Here is a 23,012-nt window from a genome sequence, read left to right as displayed (position 1 = left end):
TATAAAACTGCCTTGAGGTTGAGAAAATTTTTTGCACGATATTTGTATAGAGTGTTTTATTCAGTGTTTTCCGTTCTTATTAAGCATTTTTTATATTGGTCAGTTAAATAGACATTGGATAACATAGTTAGATAAAAATTTATTGTTTGCATTACAATCTTAATGAAGCCATTGCATTGATTTATTATTTTTAGTATTTGTGAATAATTAAAATAAGTTTCAATTTGTGAGATGTAATTGAATTATATTTGTACCAAAAAAGAAAAGAAATGAAATAAAAATGATCTGATTGGTAATTTGTTTTATTTTATTTAGGATTGAGTTATCTAACAAAAAGCACCAGTGGTCTTTCCACAATCCACTGCTGAAGATTAAAGAGAAAACAACAGGAAGAAATGAAGATTTTTAACTACTTGAGACATTCTGTATTTGATTTTTCCCAAAGTCCAACAAACATCTTTCACATTGCATCGGAATTGGTTTCTAATCAGGGCTATAAGGACAAAAAAGATGTCTAGGAAACATAATCATAATCACATCAACAATAGACTTCAATGTTTCAAGCCACCCCCTGTAGAAGATGATAACGAGCTGTGCAATAATGGCTCAATGTACTTTAGCATGTCTGGTTATCCGAGAGAAGCGTTTGAAGTCATGGCTCTCATGAGGAGGCATCAAAAACTTTGTGATGTTGAAATTAGAGTATCTAATGAGGTTTTTCATGCTCATAAAATTGTGCTTGCTGCTGCTAGTCCATATTTTAAGGTATTTTTATTTGAATATCAGTCTCGTTTCATTTCAACATTTTTATACTATAGAGCAGCTGTTCTCAACCGGTGCTCTGTATGCACTTCCCAGGCTTCGCGGTTACTCCAGGTAAATAGAATAAATCAGCAAATTTGATTTTAAAAATAGAAAAGGGGCTTCACCATATAAATTAGAAAGAGCTCTACGAGTCAATAAACGTTGAGAACCGCTGCTGTAGAGCCAGATAATTTAAGGGTAAATTTGAAATATACAGATTACTGCTGTTTGGCGACGTCCTTTTTATCACCAACCTGATTTGGCACTATATTCTGTGGAGCAATGTGAAACACAAATGATTCCAAAATGTTTGAGAACACAATGAAATGAAGGGAAAAAACCAATCGTCCTTTACTCTCTTACCATGATTGTATAGCAAACCCTCTCAACAATGGCTACTAATAAGACCGTGAAAATGTGGCTGCTGTTTATAGGAAATGGCCATTATATTTCTGAAAAAAACACTGAAATTTGTGATGTATGTAAAATGATAATCCGTTCTTTGATTATGATATATTGACACTGTTTTATTAAAATTATTAATTGACAGGGACGCAAAGCTAAGGATTCCCTGGGTGTGGTACCAGAGGGGTTGCCAAAATGTGTGCTTGTCCCGGCTGACCAAGCATCTAGTTGTAGCCCTATTAATTGATATTTGGCGTCCTAAAATTTAGGCTTGCTGAGCAACACAATAGAAACGACTGGAGAGAAAAACTGGTATGGACCAAGACGGTGTACCAGCAACCCTCAAATAGTTATTTAGGGGCCATTCAAGTATTACGTAAGCAGATTTTTAGCCATTTTTTACCTCCCCCCCCCCCCCTGTCAGCAAAATTTTGTCAGCAGCTTAGAATATTTCATATCTTCAAAAAAAGGTGATTGATGAAGTAAGCAACCTTCAAACCCCCCCCCCCTTGTCATCAAAAGTCAGCAAATCCAAACCCCCCCCCCCCTGATGCTGACGTAATACTTGAATGACCTCTTATTCCCACCCATGATCAACTAGATTCAGGGGTTCACAACCTTTATCAACTCGTGGAATCCTTTTTAGTATATAATTTCTGTGGCGGAGCACCATAATCTCCTAAGTAAGGCCTCCCCATATGGCTCTTGTTTATTTATCAAATTTTCTTCTATTGGCCGCACAGTCCCTGAGAAGTGTACACAAAGCAGCGGTTCTCAACCACTGAACTAGACCATACACGCTCAACCCATGATGAGCAGGCCAGATGTAACCCTCTGAGTCATCTGATGTTATCCGCGACGTCAAACCTAGTTTTATAAGAATAATACTCAATTTTATGCTTATATGTACTTGGTGTTTCGGTTATATGTGGCATCTATTTTTTTGACTGACATATTTTTTCAGCCACTCGATAGGCAATTTGTCTGTTGTGACCCTTTTATTTGTATAGCATATAAACAAAATATTAACAATGATGTATTCTTATAATAATTCCTGTATAGCATATATATATACTAATGAGACCGGAGAAATGTGTCCGTTATTGGGAGGTTACCGTTGTTAAAATGTTCAGTATTTCTGATATGTAGATTAAACTTTTTGATTGCATGTAAAATTATAGCAGCCAACACTATAATTAGAAGAAGCTGTTTTGTACCATGTGACATTTATTTTTCATTGAAGGTGTGTGAATTTTTCCATGAAGAATATTTGTGATTTTTTGTTGTTAATTTCATTCAAACATTTTGTGAAGAAAAATGTATATACAGTTGTGCTATAATCCTTATATCCTTGGACATGCATTCTTCAAAAGATCAGATTCATCCTTCGATGCAATCAGTTATTTTTTGTTGTTATCTAGGGCAGTATGTCATGCTTACCCAAGCATCCTTGGTCAAACAGCATGGAACACGAGGACCTCCTGTTTTATGACATAGCCACTTGCTAAATTTTAACCCTAATTTTGGCTTCACTTTTTTATGAAACATGTCTAGCGCACCCATTAGCATTTACTTGAGGAACCCTCAGAGTCGGTGTGTGTGGGACCACATTTTGAAAACTACTGACATAGGAAAGAACCCATAGTTATTTTTATGTTTGAAGAGCTCAAGGAAAAAAAAAATCCTTCAAAGCAAATCTTGAGGGGTATTTTTCTTATGTGATAATGTATCATTTTACTTTCATTTTAATTTCCAAAAATGGTCATTATTTGGAAATCCTTGTTCAAAGGTTAATCTTAATGTTAATCTAATAGGATGCATTTTATTCCAAGAAAATGTGGCCGTTGTTCATAGGTTACCATTATAGGAGGTTTGGTTTTACTGTATATGTGCATTATTATAAAATTAACATTTTTTTGCCATATGTTGTATGATGACATTTTAATTCAAATATTGCCTTTTTAAACATTTTTTTCTCAATTTTAATTTAGGCCATGTTCACTAGTGGTTTAAAGGAGTCAGAAATGTCCATAATTAACATACAAGGTGTATGTCCCATGAGCATGGCAATAATAATTCATTTTGCATATACTGGTCAGGTTAAAATAGAAGAGAGCAATGTTTGTAATCTTCTGCCAGCAGCTACCATGTTTCAGGTGTGTAAATTATATCAGTAATCAATATTGGCTAGTTGGGAAGAATTAATTCACTGAAATCTTTATGTGTGTGTATTTGGAAATTTTAAATGAAATTTTGTTCTAAAGAAATAGGCCTATGTATTCCTTTTCTGAATATAAGTATAATTTTTCATTTCTCCCATTTCTATTTCCATCGTCTATTGCATATTAGAAATTTCCTATTGCTTGCAGAGCCTATCCAAGTGTTAATTTATGTGCATGTAAAACTACAACTTGGTCCCTCAATCCATAAAATAGACATGTAGGGTGGCCATGTAATACATATTTTACTGGACATTCCCATATTTTTGGCCATCCTGACTTCTCATAAAAATTTGGTTTTCAGCAAAGCTTATTTAATCTTTACTGAAATCTTTATCAGATAATTAGATCATAATAAGTTAATTACATATTCGTCATGTTCAATTTTTTTTTCATGAGATACTCAAAATTACCCCACTTCCGACTTGGGATAGCTAATCCATCAGCAAACTTTAAAGCAATTTCAATAATAAGTGATAATTTTGCTAACAATTGGTGACTGTTTTGGAAGCATTTTGGAAATGATATCCATATTTAGAGAAGTATGTTTTATTTCAGAGAAAAAACACTCTCTAAAAACAAAAATCAAAAATTTGGTAGGTGAAGTTTATAATTATATTTCTATCCCCTAGAGAGTTTTTGTCAGGGAAATGATCAAGTAGATTTTTTTGCAAATGTGTAATGTAAAGGAGTGATGATCATTAATAAAATTAACATTTCAAAAGTAAGGGCTGTTTAGTAATGAAAAAGAAAGAGAGCATATTTGATTAATTTATGCATGAACATTTTTAACTGTTATTTTAAACATTTTAATGCTATATTTTTGTATAATATTGTTTATTTCATGCGACAGTGAGTATTGTTGAGTGCAATAATCAGTAATCCTGCCTATTTGAAAGTATGCTTAGTAATCAGATTTCTCAATTGCAAAAGACATGGAAAGAAAATGGAGACATACAAATCTCTTATGAAGTAGTTGATCCAGTCTAAACTTTAGCTGCATTGACTATGGGTTGTCATGTAGGTACACAATTTTTTTGAATCATAGTAATCAAGTAGCAGCAAAGTAAATATGTAAGAAAACATGTATGCACACAGTATAAGGTCAGAAAAAAATTATAGATGTACGTAATAAAATTAAATACTGTTGAGACACTCTGTATAATGATCAAAGGTTACAGCGACTGTTCCATTACAACAACTGGTGTGATCAGTCCCAAATTATTTCATATGATGACTATTCTATATATTTCGCATCTGATATAACATCTATTTTCTATCAAACAATGAGGACCATTATTGTGACTCTCAACTGTACCATGTAATTAGTCACAGAAATGATACTAAATGGTGTATTATGGTGGGAAATTTCAGAAATGTGGTGATATGATTGTAATTTATTTTTTTTGAGAGATTTGCCTTTTTTAATTTTTTTCAGGTAAACCATATTATTGATGCATGCTGCACATTTCTTGAAAACCAACTAGATCCATCAAACTGCATTGGTATCGCAGATTTTGCTCTTCAGCATGGTTGTAATGGGTTAGCACAAAGAGCAAATCAATTCATAGATCAGCATTTTTCCCAGGTAATAATTATTCTACTTTGGTGGGTTAAAAAAAATTTCGCATCTTATTTCAACTTGGTGAGGATTACTGCTTCAATGTTTATACCAGTGGTTCCCCCAAATGTGGGTCGCAATGCCCTGCGAGTGTACATAAATAAACTGAGGGGGGGGGATGTCGAGAGAGATTCTCATAAATAGAAATGCTCAAATAAGAAATTTTTAATTTTCAGCAACGTGAATAAAAATATGTCAAAACAAAAAAATGTCTACTTAACTGAGCTACTTAACGATGTATCATATAATGTAATTTTATCGAATTCAAATTCTTATCAATATATACTTGTTATTTGTACAGGGTGACTTAGAATCATCCAATTTCAAAATTACATACTAAAATAAAAACTAAAAGTAAATAAACTAAAAGTAAATAAACTAAAAGTAAATAAACTAAAACTAAATAAAAACTAAAATTAAACTAAAAGCAGACTGATAAGTAATATGTTAATGGAGGAAATGTCTACTTATTATGAACAATATTATTAATGGTCAATTTCAAGCAAAGAATTTTGTAATTGGATGATTCTTTCTGAACCACATTGTATGTCAAAATCAAGGGATCTCACTTCCTACATTTCACACCTCCCCTTCAATTTCATAATAAAACAGCATGGCCAACTAAATTAAATCTCGAAAATTAATTTGATTTCATTCACTGATTACGGAAAATTAAACCGAGAGAAAAGGATTTTCTGAAAAATGCTTTCAAGACAGCACATTTACTAACAGAAAATCTGGAATGTCCCAAAAAACCTGGACATTATCAAGGCCTGGATGTTGTTGACCTTAAAAATTCTAAAGAATGATCATAAAAAATGCCCTAAAAACTTGAAAAGAAATTCTTAAAAACTTGAAAAGAAATTCCTAAAAATGACAAAAAATGCATCAGAATAACAATACAAAGTTCTTGAAAACCAGTTATGTTCAAAAGTTGAAGGAAAATATTTCAAGAAGAACAAAATTAGATTTTTTTTTCTTTTTTTGCCCCCACCCCTCTCAACATTACATTTTATCAAAAATTACCAATAAAATTTTTCTAATAAAAAAAATAATTTTTGAATGAGGTATGTAATCTGAAAGTGAAAATATACAAATATATACCGGGAAAATGTATTTATCCACTTCATGAGAATAAAAAAATATGTATTTACAATATATATATTTTTAAAGGTTTGAGTAATTAAAAATGCATCTGCATTACATTTCAATATCAGATGTTTTTTCATGTTTTCTAAATTGAAAGATCTGTTGCCTGCAATAAGTCTTAAATCAAGAGAAAAACTTGTCTGACCACCAACAGATGATATAGGGGCATATATTAAAAAAAAAAAAAACTGATTCACTCAGTTAGTTCCTCTTTTAATCTCAAAATTTTCGGACTCTCCTATCAAGACAGCAGAAATTTTTCTGAGCATAGTAAGCCCACACTGTCTTTTTTGATCACTCTAATTGTGCTACAACAGATTGGCCTACCCTTTGACACACCTAAGAACTCACTGACTATGTCTATGCAGCAGAGAGCATCAATATGTTCCATGTTTTCTTTCTGTAAGGACTGGATAAGTGGAAACCAGAATATTAAAGTTTGATCTTATGTACTCCAACTGTGACCTTCAATATTACCTTGGCACAAAACAAAGTTTGTGAAATTTTAATGCATGCAGCACTTTCATTTAGTATAGATTTGACTATTTAAAAATTTTCACTGTAGCATTAGCCATGTTCCCCCATCATGTAATCACAAGCTTTGGCAGCAGAACTAATGTAGAAGCTTTGGCTTTAAAAAATTCTATGCGATAATGAAATTTCACAAAAATCTTTTTCACATTGGAACCAAGATGTCAATATTCGAATAGCGTGATCAAATTTCTTCACAAATGCTATGCATTGCATAAGCAAGGCAAATTACATGTACAGCTTTTGGATAGAAGCTTCTGATCACTCTCCGTGCTTTTATCATTTATAGAGTAGCATCGGTCAAGAAAAGTAAAATATTATTGTGCACCACATCATTTGGCCGCAAAACATTCATGCTTTTGTCAAAAAGTTGACAGTTAGTGGAATGATTGACTTCCTCTAGAATCTCAGAATTTAATAGAGAACTTTTTCCTAGATGATCCGGCCCGAAAATTCCTATGATGACATTAGCAACAGGCCGGGCTTCAGCATCAGTTGTTTTATCTATTGAAACAAAAAGTTTTTTTTGCCTGCTATGGTAGATCTTAGCTTGTTCATCATTTCAATAAAACAATCACATAATTTTTTCTCAGCATTGATTCATTGGGTATACAATGTCCGGTGTACTTCTCCAAGAAGTCCCTAAACTTTGAATGTTCAGTTTTTTTCCGAAAAGTATGTTAGCTGATATTAATGTGCCGCACATTTTCTTGAAGAAGGATATCTTTGAATAGGATGATGTACACTGCTTACACTGTTCAAGAGGAGTTGTGATGATTGAGAAAGACTTTTTCTTGACTGCTCAATTCTCTTTTTATGCTTATTCCTACCAATGGGCTGTGCAACAGTAAATTTCGTTTCAGCTGCAACTTTATTTTTACACACTTTGCAAAACAAATGATCCCATCAGTAGGAAACACATCCTCCTCAAACTAGCTTTTGCAAGAGAAAATTTTGATAGTTTGCTTTTAGGCATTATTCAAAATTCAGCAATCTTCGTTCAGCACACAAGCTTCAGTGCAAAAGTTTGAGAAGTTATCTCTTGTGCTCTAATTTATGTCTAGGAAAAAATATGTCGCTGCTCAACAGACACCTATTGTGAGGTGAGAACCCTTTCCAAGTAGTTGGCTATGTTTTTAATTTCCTTACGATGCATTAATATAATCCAATACTTCTTTTCCTTTGTTTTCCTCTTGCCAATGAACAGCTTAGCTAACTTCTTATCTTTGGCGAAAGACTTGAAGTTCATATACCGATTTTGTATATATACCAATCTATTGTTGTATTTTTGACTCTGCGACTGCAGCCAAATTATAAACATGCTCTCTTCTGTCTGGTTCCCACATTTGGACAAAGATATTTTTTTGTAATGTGCACTTCATTTTTCATTTAAATTTAATTCTTTTATCACAACTGAAGTCGTAGTTTAATTGCTTAAAAAGTGGTTTGATTGAAGTGTTTTATAAATGATATTTTCAATACAGGGTGGGCAAAAAGTCAGTAGAAACTTTAAAAATTCATAAAATCCGGAAAAATAACCGAAACAAAAAACAGTTTGCAGGGTTAGTATCGCTATATCATGGAATTTTTTTAAGACAGGAAAAAAAAAAAACTCAAAGAACAGCCGATAGGTGGTGCTCATAGGCGTAAACTTATTGAAAATGTTGAGGGGGGGGGCTCGGGCTCTAATGGAACCTCGTTTATACGATGCGTCGTATAAATGCAAAAGCAGTACTGCAAAACGAACTTTTTCTGAAAATTACCCCCTCCCTCCCCCCACCTTTTTTTTTACAGACGTTTCCCAAAAAACAATTTTGTGAAAAATCTGTCGTTTTGATTCAAAATCTTATGCTTGAGAAGAAATATTATACTATGATAACATTACTATTGCTAAAGTCTCAAGCAATTTTACGGTATTCATTTCAAGATTTAACAGAAAAAAAAATGTTATTTAAACGCTATGTAAAACGTCCTTTACTTGTTTGTTTTGCTTTCGGTTTCTATATCTAAGCAAAAAGTAGATGATGTATTGAGTTCCGTTTTTGAAAGATTTTTCTCTTAAAGAACTAATAGTGTATATGTTTGCTATCAGCAAAAGGCCGGAATTAGAGAGGGGGGGGGGGCAGAGGAAGCAACTGCTCCGGGCAGCAAAATTTATAGGGGTTACAGTTTTAGGTGGGAACAGAGAACACTGTTACAAAATTATCGAATATGGGGGCGACAAAAATCCTAGTTACGGACCTGGCTATCAGCATACCGTAGCCTGTTCAATAATTATTTCAGTAACTTTCAAAAGCCATTGAACACGGCCACAACTAGGGAGGAGCAGGCGGGTCTCGTGCCCCGAGCCCAATGGTGTGCAAATTTCATTCTAAAACCTCTCCTTCAACATTACAAGGGGGGCGTCAAAATGCGCGCTTGCCCCGGGTAACCAAGCATCTAGTTGCAGCCCTGATTGAAACAGTCAATCATCTTAAATTTTATGACTTTTTCAGTAAAAAAATATGCATGAGAAACTACAGTCGATCGCGCTTAGTTTTTCCGCTTACAACGTTTCTTCATGATGTGTTTTTGAAAACCGTAAAACACTGTATTTCAGTGACACGTTTTTACCAATTTAAAAATTATGTGATTTGATTGATAGAAAAGGTGTTTTCCAAAGACTTGGGAGTTCGAATCGAAGTGAAAACGTCGATTAATTGAAGTGTATACAGGCAGGGCCCTGGGTAAAGCAGGAATTAGGAGGCTCTTGCGACAAGAGTCAAAGATGTTAATTGGTCAGTGAATGTATGTTGTTTGAATTTCGGGGGCTCAAAGTTATAAAGGCTTCATTTGCCCATGAAGAAATTAGGCCCTGTATACAGGGATAATGTATAGAAATGTATAGCAACTGAAGCAAAACGTCGTACAAATAAGTAAGGTCAGAAACGTAATAGGGAGATATATATATACAAAGGGTTCCATTACATTTTCCTAAATACAGTAAAATCTCCACAAATGATCACCTGTACTCAAACACAAATATGCATCAGTGGTCGTCTCTATTCGGCGTAAAATTTCTATGTTGGAGACCCGTACGCTCTCCTCTTATATTCATTTATCAAATTTACTGATTTAATTTATTTTCTTTGAGTGGGTGCGGAGACCCTGGGAAGTGTACACGGAGCACCGGTTGAGAACCGCTGCTTGAGTGAAAAGTTTCCCAAACTTTTTGTTCCATAGCCCTTCTTTAAAAAAAAAATTTTCTCATTTCTCCCAACTCAAGCCCACCCATAGGATCCTATACTAAACCCATAGCTTCTATCGACCCTTTGGACAATTGCATCGACCCCTTCCCCCAGGGGGCAATATTTCACACTTTGGAAAGCACAGCTTCAGTGGCCATTCTTGGTTATTATACAACTTAATTTAATGAAAGGTCACGGGAAATTGACCTTTTTATTTTTGATTTTTTTTTTTTTGCACTATTTATAAATTTGTTATGATTAGTCCTGTTTGTTGCATTGATATAAATTAACCTCTTTTTAGCATTAATGTGTGTATAAATGTATGTAATTAAAGAATTTTCAGAATAAGTGCAAATTTTCAAGTTGTGCGGAAGATTAATTAAATTTTTGTAATTTTTCCAATTAATATTGCTCGTAATACAATAAAAGTTCATTATAACAACAGCTCACAACCACGAGAAAAGTTTTCATTGTAACGTAGTTCTCATTATAAACGAATTTTCACGTTTTGGTCTGTAAGGACATAAAATTATTGAAAATTGCTGCTTTATCTGCATTGGGACGTCTTTGAGATCATTTCGTTCTAATATTAATGATTGAACGGAACTCTAGTCATGTGAAATTGATTTTTGATCTCAAATCAGTTGATTCTCTAAGAGTATAAGACGTTTTCCATAGAATTTTGTATCATCAAAGCGGCTTAGATGAAGAACTGAACAATTAAAAGTCTGAACTTATTACATTCATGCTCATTTCCATGGATTTATGGGTCAGTCAACATCGTCTATTGAATCGGAAATTCAACATTTTCAAATAGTTTGGTTGCTCAACTCCAAGGACCTTCTAGCTACAATGGACCATACCCGAAACCCGGGTGCTTTATTTGCTTGTCATTTCTTTTTTTTCAAGTAAAAAGAAGTAAAATCTCTCGGGAGAAAAATCCGCCCATTTTTGACATTATTCATGTTTTGTTACTTGTGTGCACGTGTAGTTTGCTTCTTTTTCGAGCAACTTTTTCTTTCTACTAGTGAGCAGCTACAGTACTAATAACTAGAAATTCCTATAAGGGGACGTCGTATAGGAGGTGCGTCTCTTTCCCGGGAGATGGCGGAATAGTTCTAAACCCTTGATATTGGAGGGGTGTCCAATTAAAGCAGGGAAACTGCGGAACTTAAAGAAGAAGCCTTTATTTCGAAGCACACTCAAAACAGACAACCTTACAGAACGGAAGCCACATTCCAACTCACGTTCTCTTCTCTTGGAAGATAGATTTTCTCTTCTCAACTTCTTTTAACAACGTATAAACAAACAAAACGCATTAGGTGCTGTAAGGCCACAGAGAGTTAGTAAAAATATCCATACTGGGAAAATAGATTCGTTACAATCTCCCCCTCTGGCTCCGACGACGTCTCGGCGAGGAGCCAGTAACAGCCATCTTTCCTTTGGGAGTAGTTTCCGACGAACAGAACGGGAAGCTCCGGGCAACTGCTGACACTCTTGTCTCAGGTCGAAGTTCAGTCCTCGAGTCACACCGGTTCTGAGGACGTCGACTAGGGTTAGCTGTCATTTTGGGTGGACGGCCTCTTGGTTTTAGAGGGGCCACGGGCGTAGTCTCAGTGCCCCGGAAAGGTGTCAAGGCCGATATGTGGTAGGTTCCGATAGGTTCGGTGGGCTTTTCTAGACTTGAAACCACATACGATGTAGGAGATTTCTGCGTCAAAATGAGATAAGGGCCATCTCTCTTCGGCATGAATTTGGAGGTTAACTTTTTCTTAGCATTGCTGACGGAATGCAAAGATACCCATACTTTGTCACCAGGGTCTAGAAACAGTTGACGATGATTCTGATCATAATATTTCTTGCGCTGGTCTTGCTTCATCTCGACCCGATCCCTTACATAGTTTGTAATCGATGCGAAACGCTTCAAATAAGGAGTGATTTCAGATACGAAGTTGTCACTTCCCACCACCGTCCGCAAATCTTGAACTACGTCGTCCACGGTCCTCATTTCTCGTCCAAATTGTAAAAACGCAGCGGTACAACCAGTAGAGTCACATTTGGCAGTGTTCATGGCAAAGCGAATGACTGGGAGTTTGGAGTCCCAGTTATCGTGTGTATCCCCAACAAGAATTGCTAGTCGAGGCTTCAAATCTCGATTCTTCCTCTCCACCGGGTTAGCTTGAGGAAAGTATACTGGGTTAATGTTGTGGTCTATCTTTAACGTATAGCACACTTGTTGTAGAACCGAGCTAACGAATTGCGGTCCATTGTCACTTATAATCCGCCGTGGTATCCCATACCGCATGAACACTTCTTCGATCAGGACGGAGGCACACTCACGAGCAGTAGCTCAGTCGAGGGCAAACAATTCAACCCATTTAGTGGCACAATCTTCGACAATGAAGATCTACTGTTTACCAGTTTCGGTCTTGGGTAATGGTCCAAACAAGTCAATAGAGATGATCTCAAAGCGCTGAGAATACACGGGAGTTCGAAGTAGTCCAGCCGGCTTCTGATTCGTTGCTTTGTAACGGGCACATTCAGGACAGTTCTTCACATAGTCAGCGATGTATCTTCGCATGCCAGTCCAGTAGTAGCGCTTTGCAATCCTATGATAAGTTCCTTCTTCCCCATAGTGTCCAGCTGCTGGATCATCATGGTGATACCGAAGTATGGATTCACGCTCGTTGTTCGGTATGACCAATTGGGCCTCTTCTGAGACGGCATCTGGGGCATATCTGTAAAGCACTCCTTGGTTCAACACGAATCCACGTTCTGTCCAGTTCGCGTAATCTTCAGTTTTCCGGGTAGATTCAAAGCTTTGAATAATTTTCCTCAAATCTTCGTCGCCAAGTTGGGACTCTCGAATAGTTCTAGGAGTTCTTGCTGGTAGGTCAGCCACAAATATATTCAAAACTTCGCGAGAATTCACTTCAGCACAGACTGGGCGTGACAACATATCAGCTATACTATTCACTTTTCCAGGTATATACTGTACTTTCAGGTTGAAAGATTGTAATTCCAGCGCCCATCTTGCAAGTCTTCCCGATGGCGATTTGAGATTGAGAAGCCACTTCAATGGTTGATGGTCGGACGCTACCGTTATTTCCGCTCCTTCAACATAGCCACGAAATTTCTTTAAGGCCCAGACTACAGCAAGAGCCTCCCTCTCCGTCGTAGAATAGTTTTGTTCCGCTGCTGTGAGAAGTCTGCTAGCATACTCAATAGGGTGTTCATCCGACCCTTGGCTTTGGAGTAACACAGCTCCAAGGGCATAGTTGCTTGCATCAGTGCGAATAATATATGGTATGGTTCCATCAGCCTGTTTCAATACAGGAGGGCTGGTCAGCCTCTTTTTAAGGGTCTCGAAGGCCTGTTGCTGGAGGGTTTCCCAATGCCACTGAACCTTCTTCTTTGTCAGATCACTGAGTGGACGAGAAATTTCGGCAAAATCCCGTATGTATCTACGGAACCAGGAGCATGTCTGAAGGAAGGATTGTAGCTCCTTGATGTTCCTTGGTGGGGGGATTTTTTGAATTGAAGAGACCTTGTCGGGATCTACTTCGATACCCTCAGAAGTAATCCAAAATCCTAGATATTTTACACGAGAGCATGCGAACTGACATTTCTCTCTGTTCGCATGAAGTTTGAAGACAAGGAGCCTTTCAAAAACAGCTTGCAGATCTGCGCAGTGTTGCTCAAAGGTATCTGACAAGATTATGATGTCATCAAGATAAGTGAGAGTAAGAATGTCTCCAAGTCCACTTCTGAATCGATCTATTAGCCTCTCTGGAAGGTGGCAGGAGCATTTCGCAACCCAAACAGCATTCGTAGATATCGGTAAGTACCAAAAGGACACACAAAAGCCGTTTTGTCTTGGTCAGCGGGATGCATCTTCACCTGGTGATAGCCTGATCGGAGGTCAATAGTTGTCATGAAGGATTTAGGTCGAGCCTCATGGAGCAGGTCGTCCATTCGTGGAAGAGGATAAGAGTCAGCAACGGTGATGGCATTGAGTTTCCTGTAGTCGACGCACAAGCGAATTGTACCATTAGGCTTGGGGATGAGTACCACGGGGGACGCATATGGGGATTCGCATTCCTCAATTATCCCTTCAGCCAAGAGCTTGTCGATTTCTTGTTTCAGAATCTATTTTTTTGGTGGGATTCATTCTGTATGGAGGAACAGCTACGGGCATATGGTCACCAGTGTTGATGCGGTGTTCGATGAAAGGGGTCGGTTCTCCCCCTGGTTTGAAACATCTCTGATACTTTTCAAGGAGAGAATCAAGGACTTCCCGTTGCTGATGGGTGAGGTGGGTACCTTCATCTTCACGAAGTCGATATGAGGGTGATTCAGCAGGTAGTGCCAGCAGGAGTGCACTGTTTTCCGATGGGCTCTCGATGAACGGATATCGCGTCTCAGGAGCTTCAGAGAAGTACCACTTTCCTTGCTGAACGTCCAGGACGATCCCGGCATCTCCGAGAAAGTCCATACCGAGAAGGGTTCGGTTTTCTCTGGCGTGTGGAAGCACCATCAACTCGGTGGGAACCATTTTACCTTGGACGTTGATGTCCACAGTCGTTGTTAGGACTTCGGCTCTACGAGCATATCCATCGGCTAGTCTCATAACGATAGTCTTGCGGGAAAAGGGCAAGCCATGTTCTTGTAGGAGATGGTATAGCTTCTCCCCTGCCACTGAATGTGTGGCACCCGTGTCAGCACACACTGCTCCACGCTTATGACAGATCATGACTTCGATAGCATTTCTTTGACGTCTCTCAGTTGAGAAACTGTAAAAAGCCAAGGCGTCGACACTAACTTCTGGGGTGTTCGTAGCAGGATTGCACGTTCGACATCGGGACTTGACGACACCAGGTTCTCCGCATCCGTAACATCTTCGGATATGACTGCTACTGGCATCTTTCGATTCCATATTAGGATGGGATGATAAACTGTATAAGTCCAAAGCGTTGACACTGGGTCCTGGTCTATCCGTTGGAGGATTACACGTTCGGCATCGGGACTTGGTAACACCAGGTTCCCCACAACCATAACATCTTAAGACAGGATGACGTCCTGCATCTTCCGATTCCGGATTCGCACGTTGATTAGAATGAAAGTCTCTTTGTCGCACTGGGGACCTAAGGGGTTCATGTTGCTTTGACTGCAACCTCTTCCTCTCATATTGGATCTCGCTCTTTTTGTTTCGAAGGTTATCATAAGCATCCAGCTTCTCCACGATCTCTTCAGGGGTAGTCCACTCGCTCCAAACATCCAGAAAATGTTCTTTAACTTCAGGTGGGATCCTCTTCTTCATCTGATCCGAAATCATTAGATCTTTCAGCTCGTCAAAGTTTCCAATGTTCAGTTCGGACAGCCAGCCTTCAAAGTAACTTTGGATCTCGAAATGATAGTCCTTCCAGGTACTTCCAGGTGCTTTTCTGTGAGTAGAGAAGAGCTGCCGGAACCTCTCCGCACTCAGCTTGAAACGGCGTAAGAGAACCTCCCGGATGTGGTCGTAATCATGAGCCTTATCTTCAGGTTCTCGAGCAATGAGTTTAGCAACTTCATTCGGCAAAACTCCCAGCAGATACGCAACCCAGTTCACCTTCTCCACTTTCAAGAATTTTAGCTGTCTTTCAAACAACTTTAGGAATAGCGACATATCATCTTCACTCGGATTGAAATTCGGGATCAACCTCTTCACGTCGAACTTGGGCTGATCGATGAGAGCGACGGATGACTCTTCTGCCGGTTGCGAGAGTCGTTGAAACTCAAGCTGCAACCGCATCTTTTCAAGTTCAAACGAACGTTCTAGTGCGATTCGTTCTTTCTCTCTTTCTTCGGCTATTCTGGCTCGTTCCTTTTCTTCGGTGATTCTAGAGCGATTTTCCTCTCTCTCTCTCTTTCTTCGGCTATTTGGCTCGTTCTTCTTCTCTTTCTCTTTCTCCGATAATAGTAGCCAGCAGGGCTTTCACGAATTCTTCTTCATAACCGGAGGACTTTGTTATTATATGCTTGAGATCTACTACACGCGAATCATTCGGAACTTCCTCTCCTAATTCTAGAGCGAGTAGGATCAAATCACGTTTCTTACCTTTGGCCAGGTAAGCCATTTCTTCTAGGCACTATCAGGAACCTCACAACCGAGTTCGAATGTCCGTTTCGTACTGCCTTGAGTTCGAGCCACGACGTTGGGCGCCAGTTTTATAAGGGGACGTCGTGTAGGAGGTGCGTCTCTTTCCCGGGAGATGGCGGAATAGTTCTAAACCCTTGATATTGGAGGGGTGTCCAATTAAAGCAGGGAAACTGCGGAACTTAAAGAAGAAGCCTTTATTTCGAAGCACACTCAAAACAGACAACCTTACAGAACGGAAGCCACATTCCAACTCACGTTCTCTTCTCTTGGAAGATAGATTTTCTCTTCTCAACTTCTTTTAACAACGTATAAACAAACAAAACGCATTAGGTGCTGTAAGGCCACAGAGAGTTAGTAAAAATATCCATACTGGGAAAATAGATTCGTTACATTCCTAAATAAAATATATGTAGAAATCATTTGCATGAGAATGTTTTTGCAAATGAATATGCACCGAGATAAATAGAAAAGATGTATTTAAAAACGCATTTGAGTTTTTTGCTTGGTTATTTGTTCTTTAGCATATATTTTCTCAGTTTTAGTTCATATTTAGCCATTTTTTTAAGTGGAAAATTTGGGCTCTAATTACAGTCGAATCCCGTTTTAACGAATACCGTTATAGCGAAAATATCATTTTAATGAATGGTTTTCTAATCCCTCTAATAAGTATACATAGGAACAATGCAAACAATCTGAAATTTCTTTATAACGAAGTGTTTTCTCCGGTTTCTTGGAGTTCGTTATAACAGGATATTCGACTGTATAACAATCATTTCATGTATTGTTACCAAAGTGAATGGGACAAGGGCGTAACCAGAAATTTCGTTCGGGGGGGGGGGGACCAAAGTGATAGAACAATAGATTTGGTCATCTTTTTCCCTTTTTTTGGTCATTTTCTCACATTTCGGACGAGGGGACCAGACCCCCAAGTCTTTCTCTTCGCTACGCCCTTGGAATGGGACTACCCCTGAGCAGGAGCGTACCCAAGAAAACCAATCTATGGGGGGGGGGGGACACACGGAATTTCTTCCAGAGAATTTTTGAGTTGGTGCCAATTTTCCAAAAGCATTTAATTAACAAAAATTTATTTTATTGTTGGGGGCGTACGCCTTTGCCCTTGAGCCCCATTCTAGTTTGATCACGGTCCAAGTAAAAATATACTTTCTTTCTCTTTCTCTCTCTCATTGAAACGAGCACAACTCCGGTCTATCACCATAGGCAATTTATTCAGATCTAGTCATGCCGTAAATCTGAGTATATCCTCCCAGGATCCCCCAGATCACATGAATCCCGAAATCCCCTGGGCGGGGTCATGAAAATGACTATATACAAAAAATATATTCAGAACAGTATATGGATCTTTATTAATTCCAGGGTTGGACAAATCCCAAGCGCCAGGTCACCATGGCGACTGGAAAATCTGTATTCGCACCTAAAATTTTGATTGCTAAAATGTGATTGCTAAATCAGAATCTAGTGATGGCTCAAAATTTTCCGATTTCATAATTGTCTTCCAACATGGAAAGGAGCAGAGCCACAACTAGAGAAAGCAGGTGGGTCTGGTGCTCCGGACGCTGGAGCAGAATGGGAGTCGAATTCACCCTTTAACTGCTTTTTCTACATGCAAGGGGTGCCAAAATTCCGAATTGCCCCAGGTGACAAAGTATCTAGTTGCGGCCCTGGGAAGGGGTCATCAATTCCCAGAAAGGTTGAAAAAAGATTATTTAAGATACTTTTCTCGTGAAAAAACCATGCTTGGCTCTTACAAAATTTGGCTGGTGCCTAAATTTTTTACTGATTTTTGTCAAGCCCTGTATTTATTTATATTTTATGATACAGTGTATATTTCCCCCAAAATCAAATTACATGTCACTTATTTAAGATTTATTTTACTCTCATACATTGAGTCATATATCAGGTTTTAAATTAGAAAAATAATAATTTTTTTAGTTGCATAAATTTTTTATTAAAAACTTGATTCAAATATTGTCACTTTTACAAGTACGCAAGCCAAATGGAGTTTAAATTTTTCTTAAATAAATTTTAAATATGATTGAAAAAAATAAAACATACGGTAAGTTTTATTAATTTATTGATATGTCTAACAGAAAAAAAATTATTTTATACTACACTTTATTGATTATAAGTATTAGAGGGCTGCAAAATCTAGATTGTTTTTGAAGATTCTGAATAAATTATCATTAAAGAAAATGCTTAAAATGCATGAATTTATCAAAAATGTGTAGCTATATTTAATATTGCTTACTTTTTCTGTCAGGAAACTGTGCGGAATCACGAGGAACTTTTCCATTTTCTTGTAATACAATATGTTTTACTAACAGAAGGTTATACTGTACGTGCACAACTGAATGTGGTCCACACAAGCCATAAAATAATGTGGAACTGTCTATCTCAACATTTGTGGGGGTTTTTTTTCAGGGGAAAAACAAGGAGTTTACTTCAAGTGGCTCCAAACACAGCTATTATTATTTTGCAGAATCACAAACCTCGTCTAGATTTTTCTTCACTACCGTAATTTCTTTATATTCCAATTAGGATCATCTACGTCGGCGTCCCTGTTTCACGGATGGCCATCCATTAAGCACAAAAGCTTTTAAAGCCTTGACCAGCGGCGTCAAGAAGAATGTGGTTTTCGGGATCAGAAGGGGTTCCCCATATGGACGGATGCCTCCAGGTGACATATTCCCCACATAAGCGACACGCTATACACTCCCCGTCCTTCTAATTAGGAAATGGTGCTTGTATTCAGTAAACCTGCATTGAAGCAGCCGAAACTGAACCCTATTGAAATGCTCTTTGTCAGCTGCAGAAGGTGCGGCCCCTTTATCATGAAAAAAAAAAGAATACATGGAATAAAAAGCCCGCCGAAGATCCCAGGCTAGAAGCCCTTCTCCAGTATGTGGGAGTCCATGGCCTGCTTACAGCTCGCTGAGTGCCCCCCCCCCCCGGGAAACACGCCACTAGATGCCACGAACGGGCTGTAACTAGGAGTGAAGATCATTTTATTGTCCGGGAAGGGGGGGGGGGAAGCATCGAAATGCATCCTTGAGATCGACTGTGATGCCGCAAGATATTTAAAATTTCTAACAGTGCTGCGAATGTAAACAGGGTATGTAAAACCCCCCTCTTTGCGGTCACCGGCTGGACAAATAGAAATGTGTCCGTAAAAAAGAATTGATCGGGAAAGGAGGAACCCTATTAAAACCTTGAGAATAATTAGCAGGAACCCTATTAAAACCTTGAGAATAATTAGGAGGAACCCTATTAAAACCTTGAGAATAATTAGGAGGAACCCTATTAAAACCTTGAGAATAATTAGGAGGAATCCTATTAAAACCTTGAGAATAATTAGGAGGAACCCTCTATTAAAACCTTGAGAATAATTCTTCATTTTGAAATAAACACAATTTTTTGAATAACATAAGTAAGAAATACTACATCCTTTTTAGAAAAATTCCCCAATTTAATTTACAATGGAACATAGAAAAAATTACAGTATTTTCCGATAAATAGAGGTCGCATCCTGTAAAATGGGCGGAAAAAAGTTTTTGTGGAAAAATCGCCACTTTTTTTTTTACATGTCACAGCTTCGTATAAAGGCAGAAACTCACTGTACTGACATGACGTGATTATTCCGAGTGTAGGTGTGGAAAACGTATCCATTCGATTTTTTTTGGGGGGGGGGAGGGGAAGATTGAGCCAGCTCTCCAAAATTAATAAGGGGGGGGTGTCTCGATCCCATTGGCTTAAAACAAGTTACAACAGGTAATACAAGTTATGACTTAATGCACGACTTAATACAAGTTACGCTTACGACAGGTTCCAAGCACTTCCCTGTGAAAAATCGGGGTCCTCGCGAAAGATCTGTCCAAAAGCCCGGTCCAACAGAGACAGGATCATTTTAGTCGTGGAGGGAGGGAGGGAAGAGTATGTAATTTTTTCACCCTCTCCCCACTAAAAAAAATGATCGAAACAATATTTTTCGTCTTTCCCCCCCCCCCCCAGAATTAGCAGCCCCCCACAAGATTTCCTTCTTCCCTAGTTCCGGCCCTGGCTACCTAAGTGTTGGAGTACTGGAAACGGCTGGGGGGGGGGGATCAAGTGTCTAGGGTGCCGGACCATAAGGGGGGGGAACGCAAATTTCACCTTTTAACCTCTCTTCAATATTCATTGAGATACCGTATTTAAAATTTCTATATAAGAGTGCTGCTAACGTAGATAGTTTGAGAATCCCTGATTTATAAGGAGGAAATTTCATATTCCTACTATTAGAATGCAATGGTACCCGGCTCAGGGGGCTTTGAAATTTTCCATTCATTTCTTATTTTCTTTTTTTTTTGTGTTAATTTTATTTTACGATTATTTATTTGATTCCCCTCAAAGACACCGGAACCTAGGAGCGGAGGATATTTGAGCCCAATAAATTTTGTAAGGCAGTTGAGGCCCCCCCCCCCAATAGTTTTTAGAAAAACAATGCAGTGCGTCCTCTGTTTCCTGCGCATGTGCTTCATCCCCGTATATACGGGACGGCCAGCAACTTTCAGCGCTCTCTCCCCACCCAATGTTAATTTCTTCATGTCAGTGCCTCTGTTGTGAAGAACTTGTTAATAAGCTTAATCATTGTTCACTTTACCTCCTCCCACTTTTTTTCTTTTTTTGTGTTGTATCCATGTCCCCATCCCCAAGGGTCACACTCAACAACAGAAGGAAGAGATGCTCTTGAGTTTACCGACAGTGCAAGCAAGAGAAAGGATCCTCCCCCCCAAGTTATCTACACTGGTGCCTTCAGGCACCACTCTGGGAGGACGCAATTTAGGATGAATGAATGCTGGGTTGATTTGGAGATAAGACTACTATTGTCACAGAACAAGTGCGTTAAGATTCTGAAGAAAAGTAAAAAAAGAAAATTTCGAGCAGATGGATTTCTACTATTTAAAGAAATTTTTTGTCAAAAAGTTTTTTCTGAGCCAAGTGTGAGAAACATATGCACTCGAATTTTTTGGGGGGCCGAGCCGGCTCTTCTAAAATGTTGGGGGGGGGGCTCGGGCCCAAGTTTACGCCTATGGTGGTGCTGGCACAAGCGGTACGGTCCCGGGTGTATCGATCTTGTCTATCCAATCTGTTGGAACTGAAAGATGCGATCTGCCGAGAGGTGTCTTATATACACCCGGACCTGCTACACTCTGCCGTTGCTGGATTTGTGACTCGCTGCAATGTGTTATCCCCTGCGATGGTGGTCATGTGGAACACATACTTCTGTAATAAATAATTTGGAGGCATTCTGTTCATTATTTGCGTATCTTTTCTTGGACTTGTGCGCGTCAGCTCCACCTATCGGCCTTTTTTTAGTTATTTTTCCTGTGTTAAAATTCCAGTGACCTAGCTATACTAACCCTGCAAACCTTTTTATTTCAGTTATTTTTTGGGTTTTTAAAGATTCTACGGACTTTTTGCTTACCCTGTATTACTCAGTGTAATTAGCACACATATATTTAATTTCTTTCATCTTTTATACTCTGAAAAAAATAGTAGAAAAGTGAAAAATATATCCTAAAAATGCCAAAAGATATCTCAATCCTGGAAGAGATTTATATAAATCCCCTGTTGTAGGTTTGGGGGAGATTTAAATGGAATCACTGGTTTTCGCAGATGTTTAGTAAAAAATAAATCTTTTCAACTAATCATTGAATTAATTTGAATTTTTTTATTTTTATAAAATAATGTCTCGTCTATAATATATAGTATCACTTGTATTAACTAAAAATTTATGTGATATTTTCTTTGTGGTAAAATTGTTTTTTTTTCTCTTCTATCGCTGCCAAAAATTGGATTTATAACTCAGCCTCGTGGCTGTAACAAAGAACTAACTCAAATTCTACTAATTCTATCCAATTATACATAGCATTTTGACTCAACAGGGCTAAAACATGCTCATTACAATAATATGTCGGATGCCCACATGTTAAGCAGCAAATGTTCATCACTCACAATGAAATATGATAAATTAAAATAATATAATAGTTATATGATTGTACAAAGCCACATTATTCCCCTTTTGAATGATACCGAGCATGCAGAGATTGTGAAGTATTATGATAGATTAAAAAATTTATATATGCAGTTTGCTGCTGCCGACATACTGAGTATGTATGATGGCAGCATACTGTGATTTAATCATGCGTACTGGGTTTGTAGGACAGCACTGAGGGGTTAACATTTATACATGCATATGGTACTCATCTAAAAGACTACCTTTATTAAATTTATTTCTTTTAGGTCTCTCAAGGTGAAGAGTTCCTTGCTTTATCACCATGCCAGTTGGTGCTACTTATCAAACGGGATGAATTGAATGTCAGAAGTGAATCTGAAGTATTCAATGCTGTTCTACGCTGGGTAAAACATGATGAGAAAAGAAGGTGTCCAAAAATGTCAGATATTCTCAATGCTGTGAGATGTCATTTTCTTACGCCTCGTTTTTTGAAAGAACAGATTCAAGAATGTGAGGTTGTGAAAAATCTTCCTCAGTGTTGTGATTATCTGACCCATATAATACAGGTACTGATTGTTTCAGTTTATAATACAGGTACTGATTGTTTCAGTTTATAATACAGGTACTGATTGTTTCAGTTTATAATACAGGTACTGATTGTTTCAGTTAATTATAGCAGTATTCATAAAAAATAATTTTAATGATGAAAAAATTGAATTTTATATTTTGTTTCCTTTTTTTAATTTTGAGCAATCTATGTTTTTTTTTCTTTGAACCAAAACCATGGGGAAAAAAAATTAAGACTTACAGGATAAGCAAAGTTGAATATAAAATGCAGAGTTATTATGTGTTACTCACCTAGCAGGGGCTTCTGAACTATCACATTAGGAGTATTAATAAAGGA

General features: G+C 37.8%; 1 protein-coding gene across 2 annotated transcripts in view; it reads left to right on the top strand.

Annotated features, from left to right (window-relative positions):
• Nucleotides 1-23,012, top strand: part of LOC149065595 (kelch-like ECH-associated protein 1) — a 44,126-nt gene continuing 21,114 nt past the window's right edge. The window contains exons 1-5 of one of the 2 annotated variants that reach the window (XM_089253975.1): nucleotides 1-17; nucleotides 316-765; nucleotides 3,201-3,365; nucleotides 4,867-5,016; nucleotides 22,396-22,674. In XM_089253975.1, coding sequence (XP_089110101.1) covers nucleotides 511-765; nucleotides 3,201-3,365; nucleotides 4,867-5,016; nucleotides 22,396-22,674 — 849 coding nt within the window. In that variant the 5' untranslated portion in view covers nucleotides 1-17; nucleotides 316-510. Of the gene's footprint in view, nucleotides 99-315; nucleotides 766-3,200; nucleotides 3,366-4,866; nucleotides 5,017-22,395; nucleotides 22,675-23,012 lie in introns of both variants that reach the window. The other variant, XM_089253974.1, reaches the window with a different exon arrangement.

This window comes from Pholcus phalangioides, unplaced genomic scaffold, assembly GCF_987345545.1.
Source record: "Pholcus phalangioides strain wild (caught in Gottingen) unplaced genomic scaffold, Ppha-v1.0 ptg000039l_1, whole genome shotgun sequence".
In the NCBI taxonomy this organism is placed as follows: domain Eukaryota; kingdom Metazoa; phylum Arthropoda; class Arachnida; order Araneae; family Pholcidae; genus Pholcus; species Pholcus phalangioides.
The sequence above is the reverse complement of the archived record's forward strand: the minus strand, read 5'-3'. Positions and strand labels throughout refer to the sequence as shown.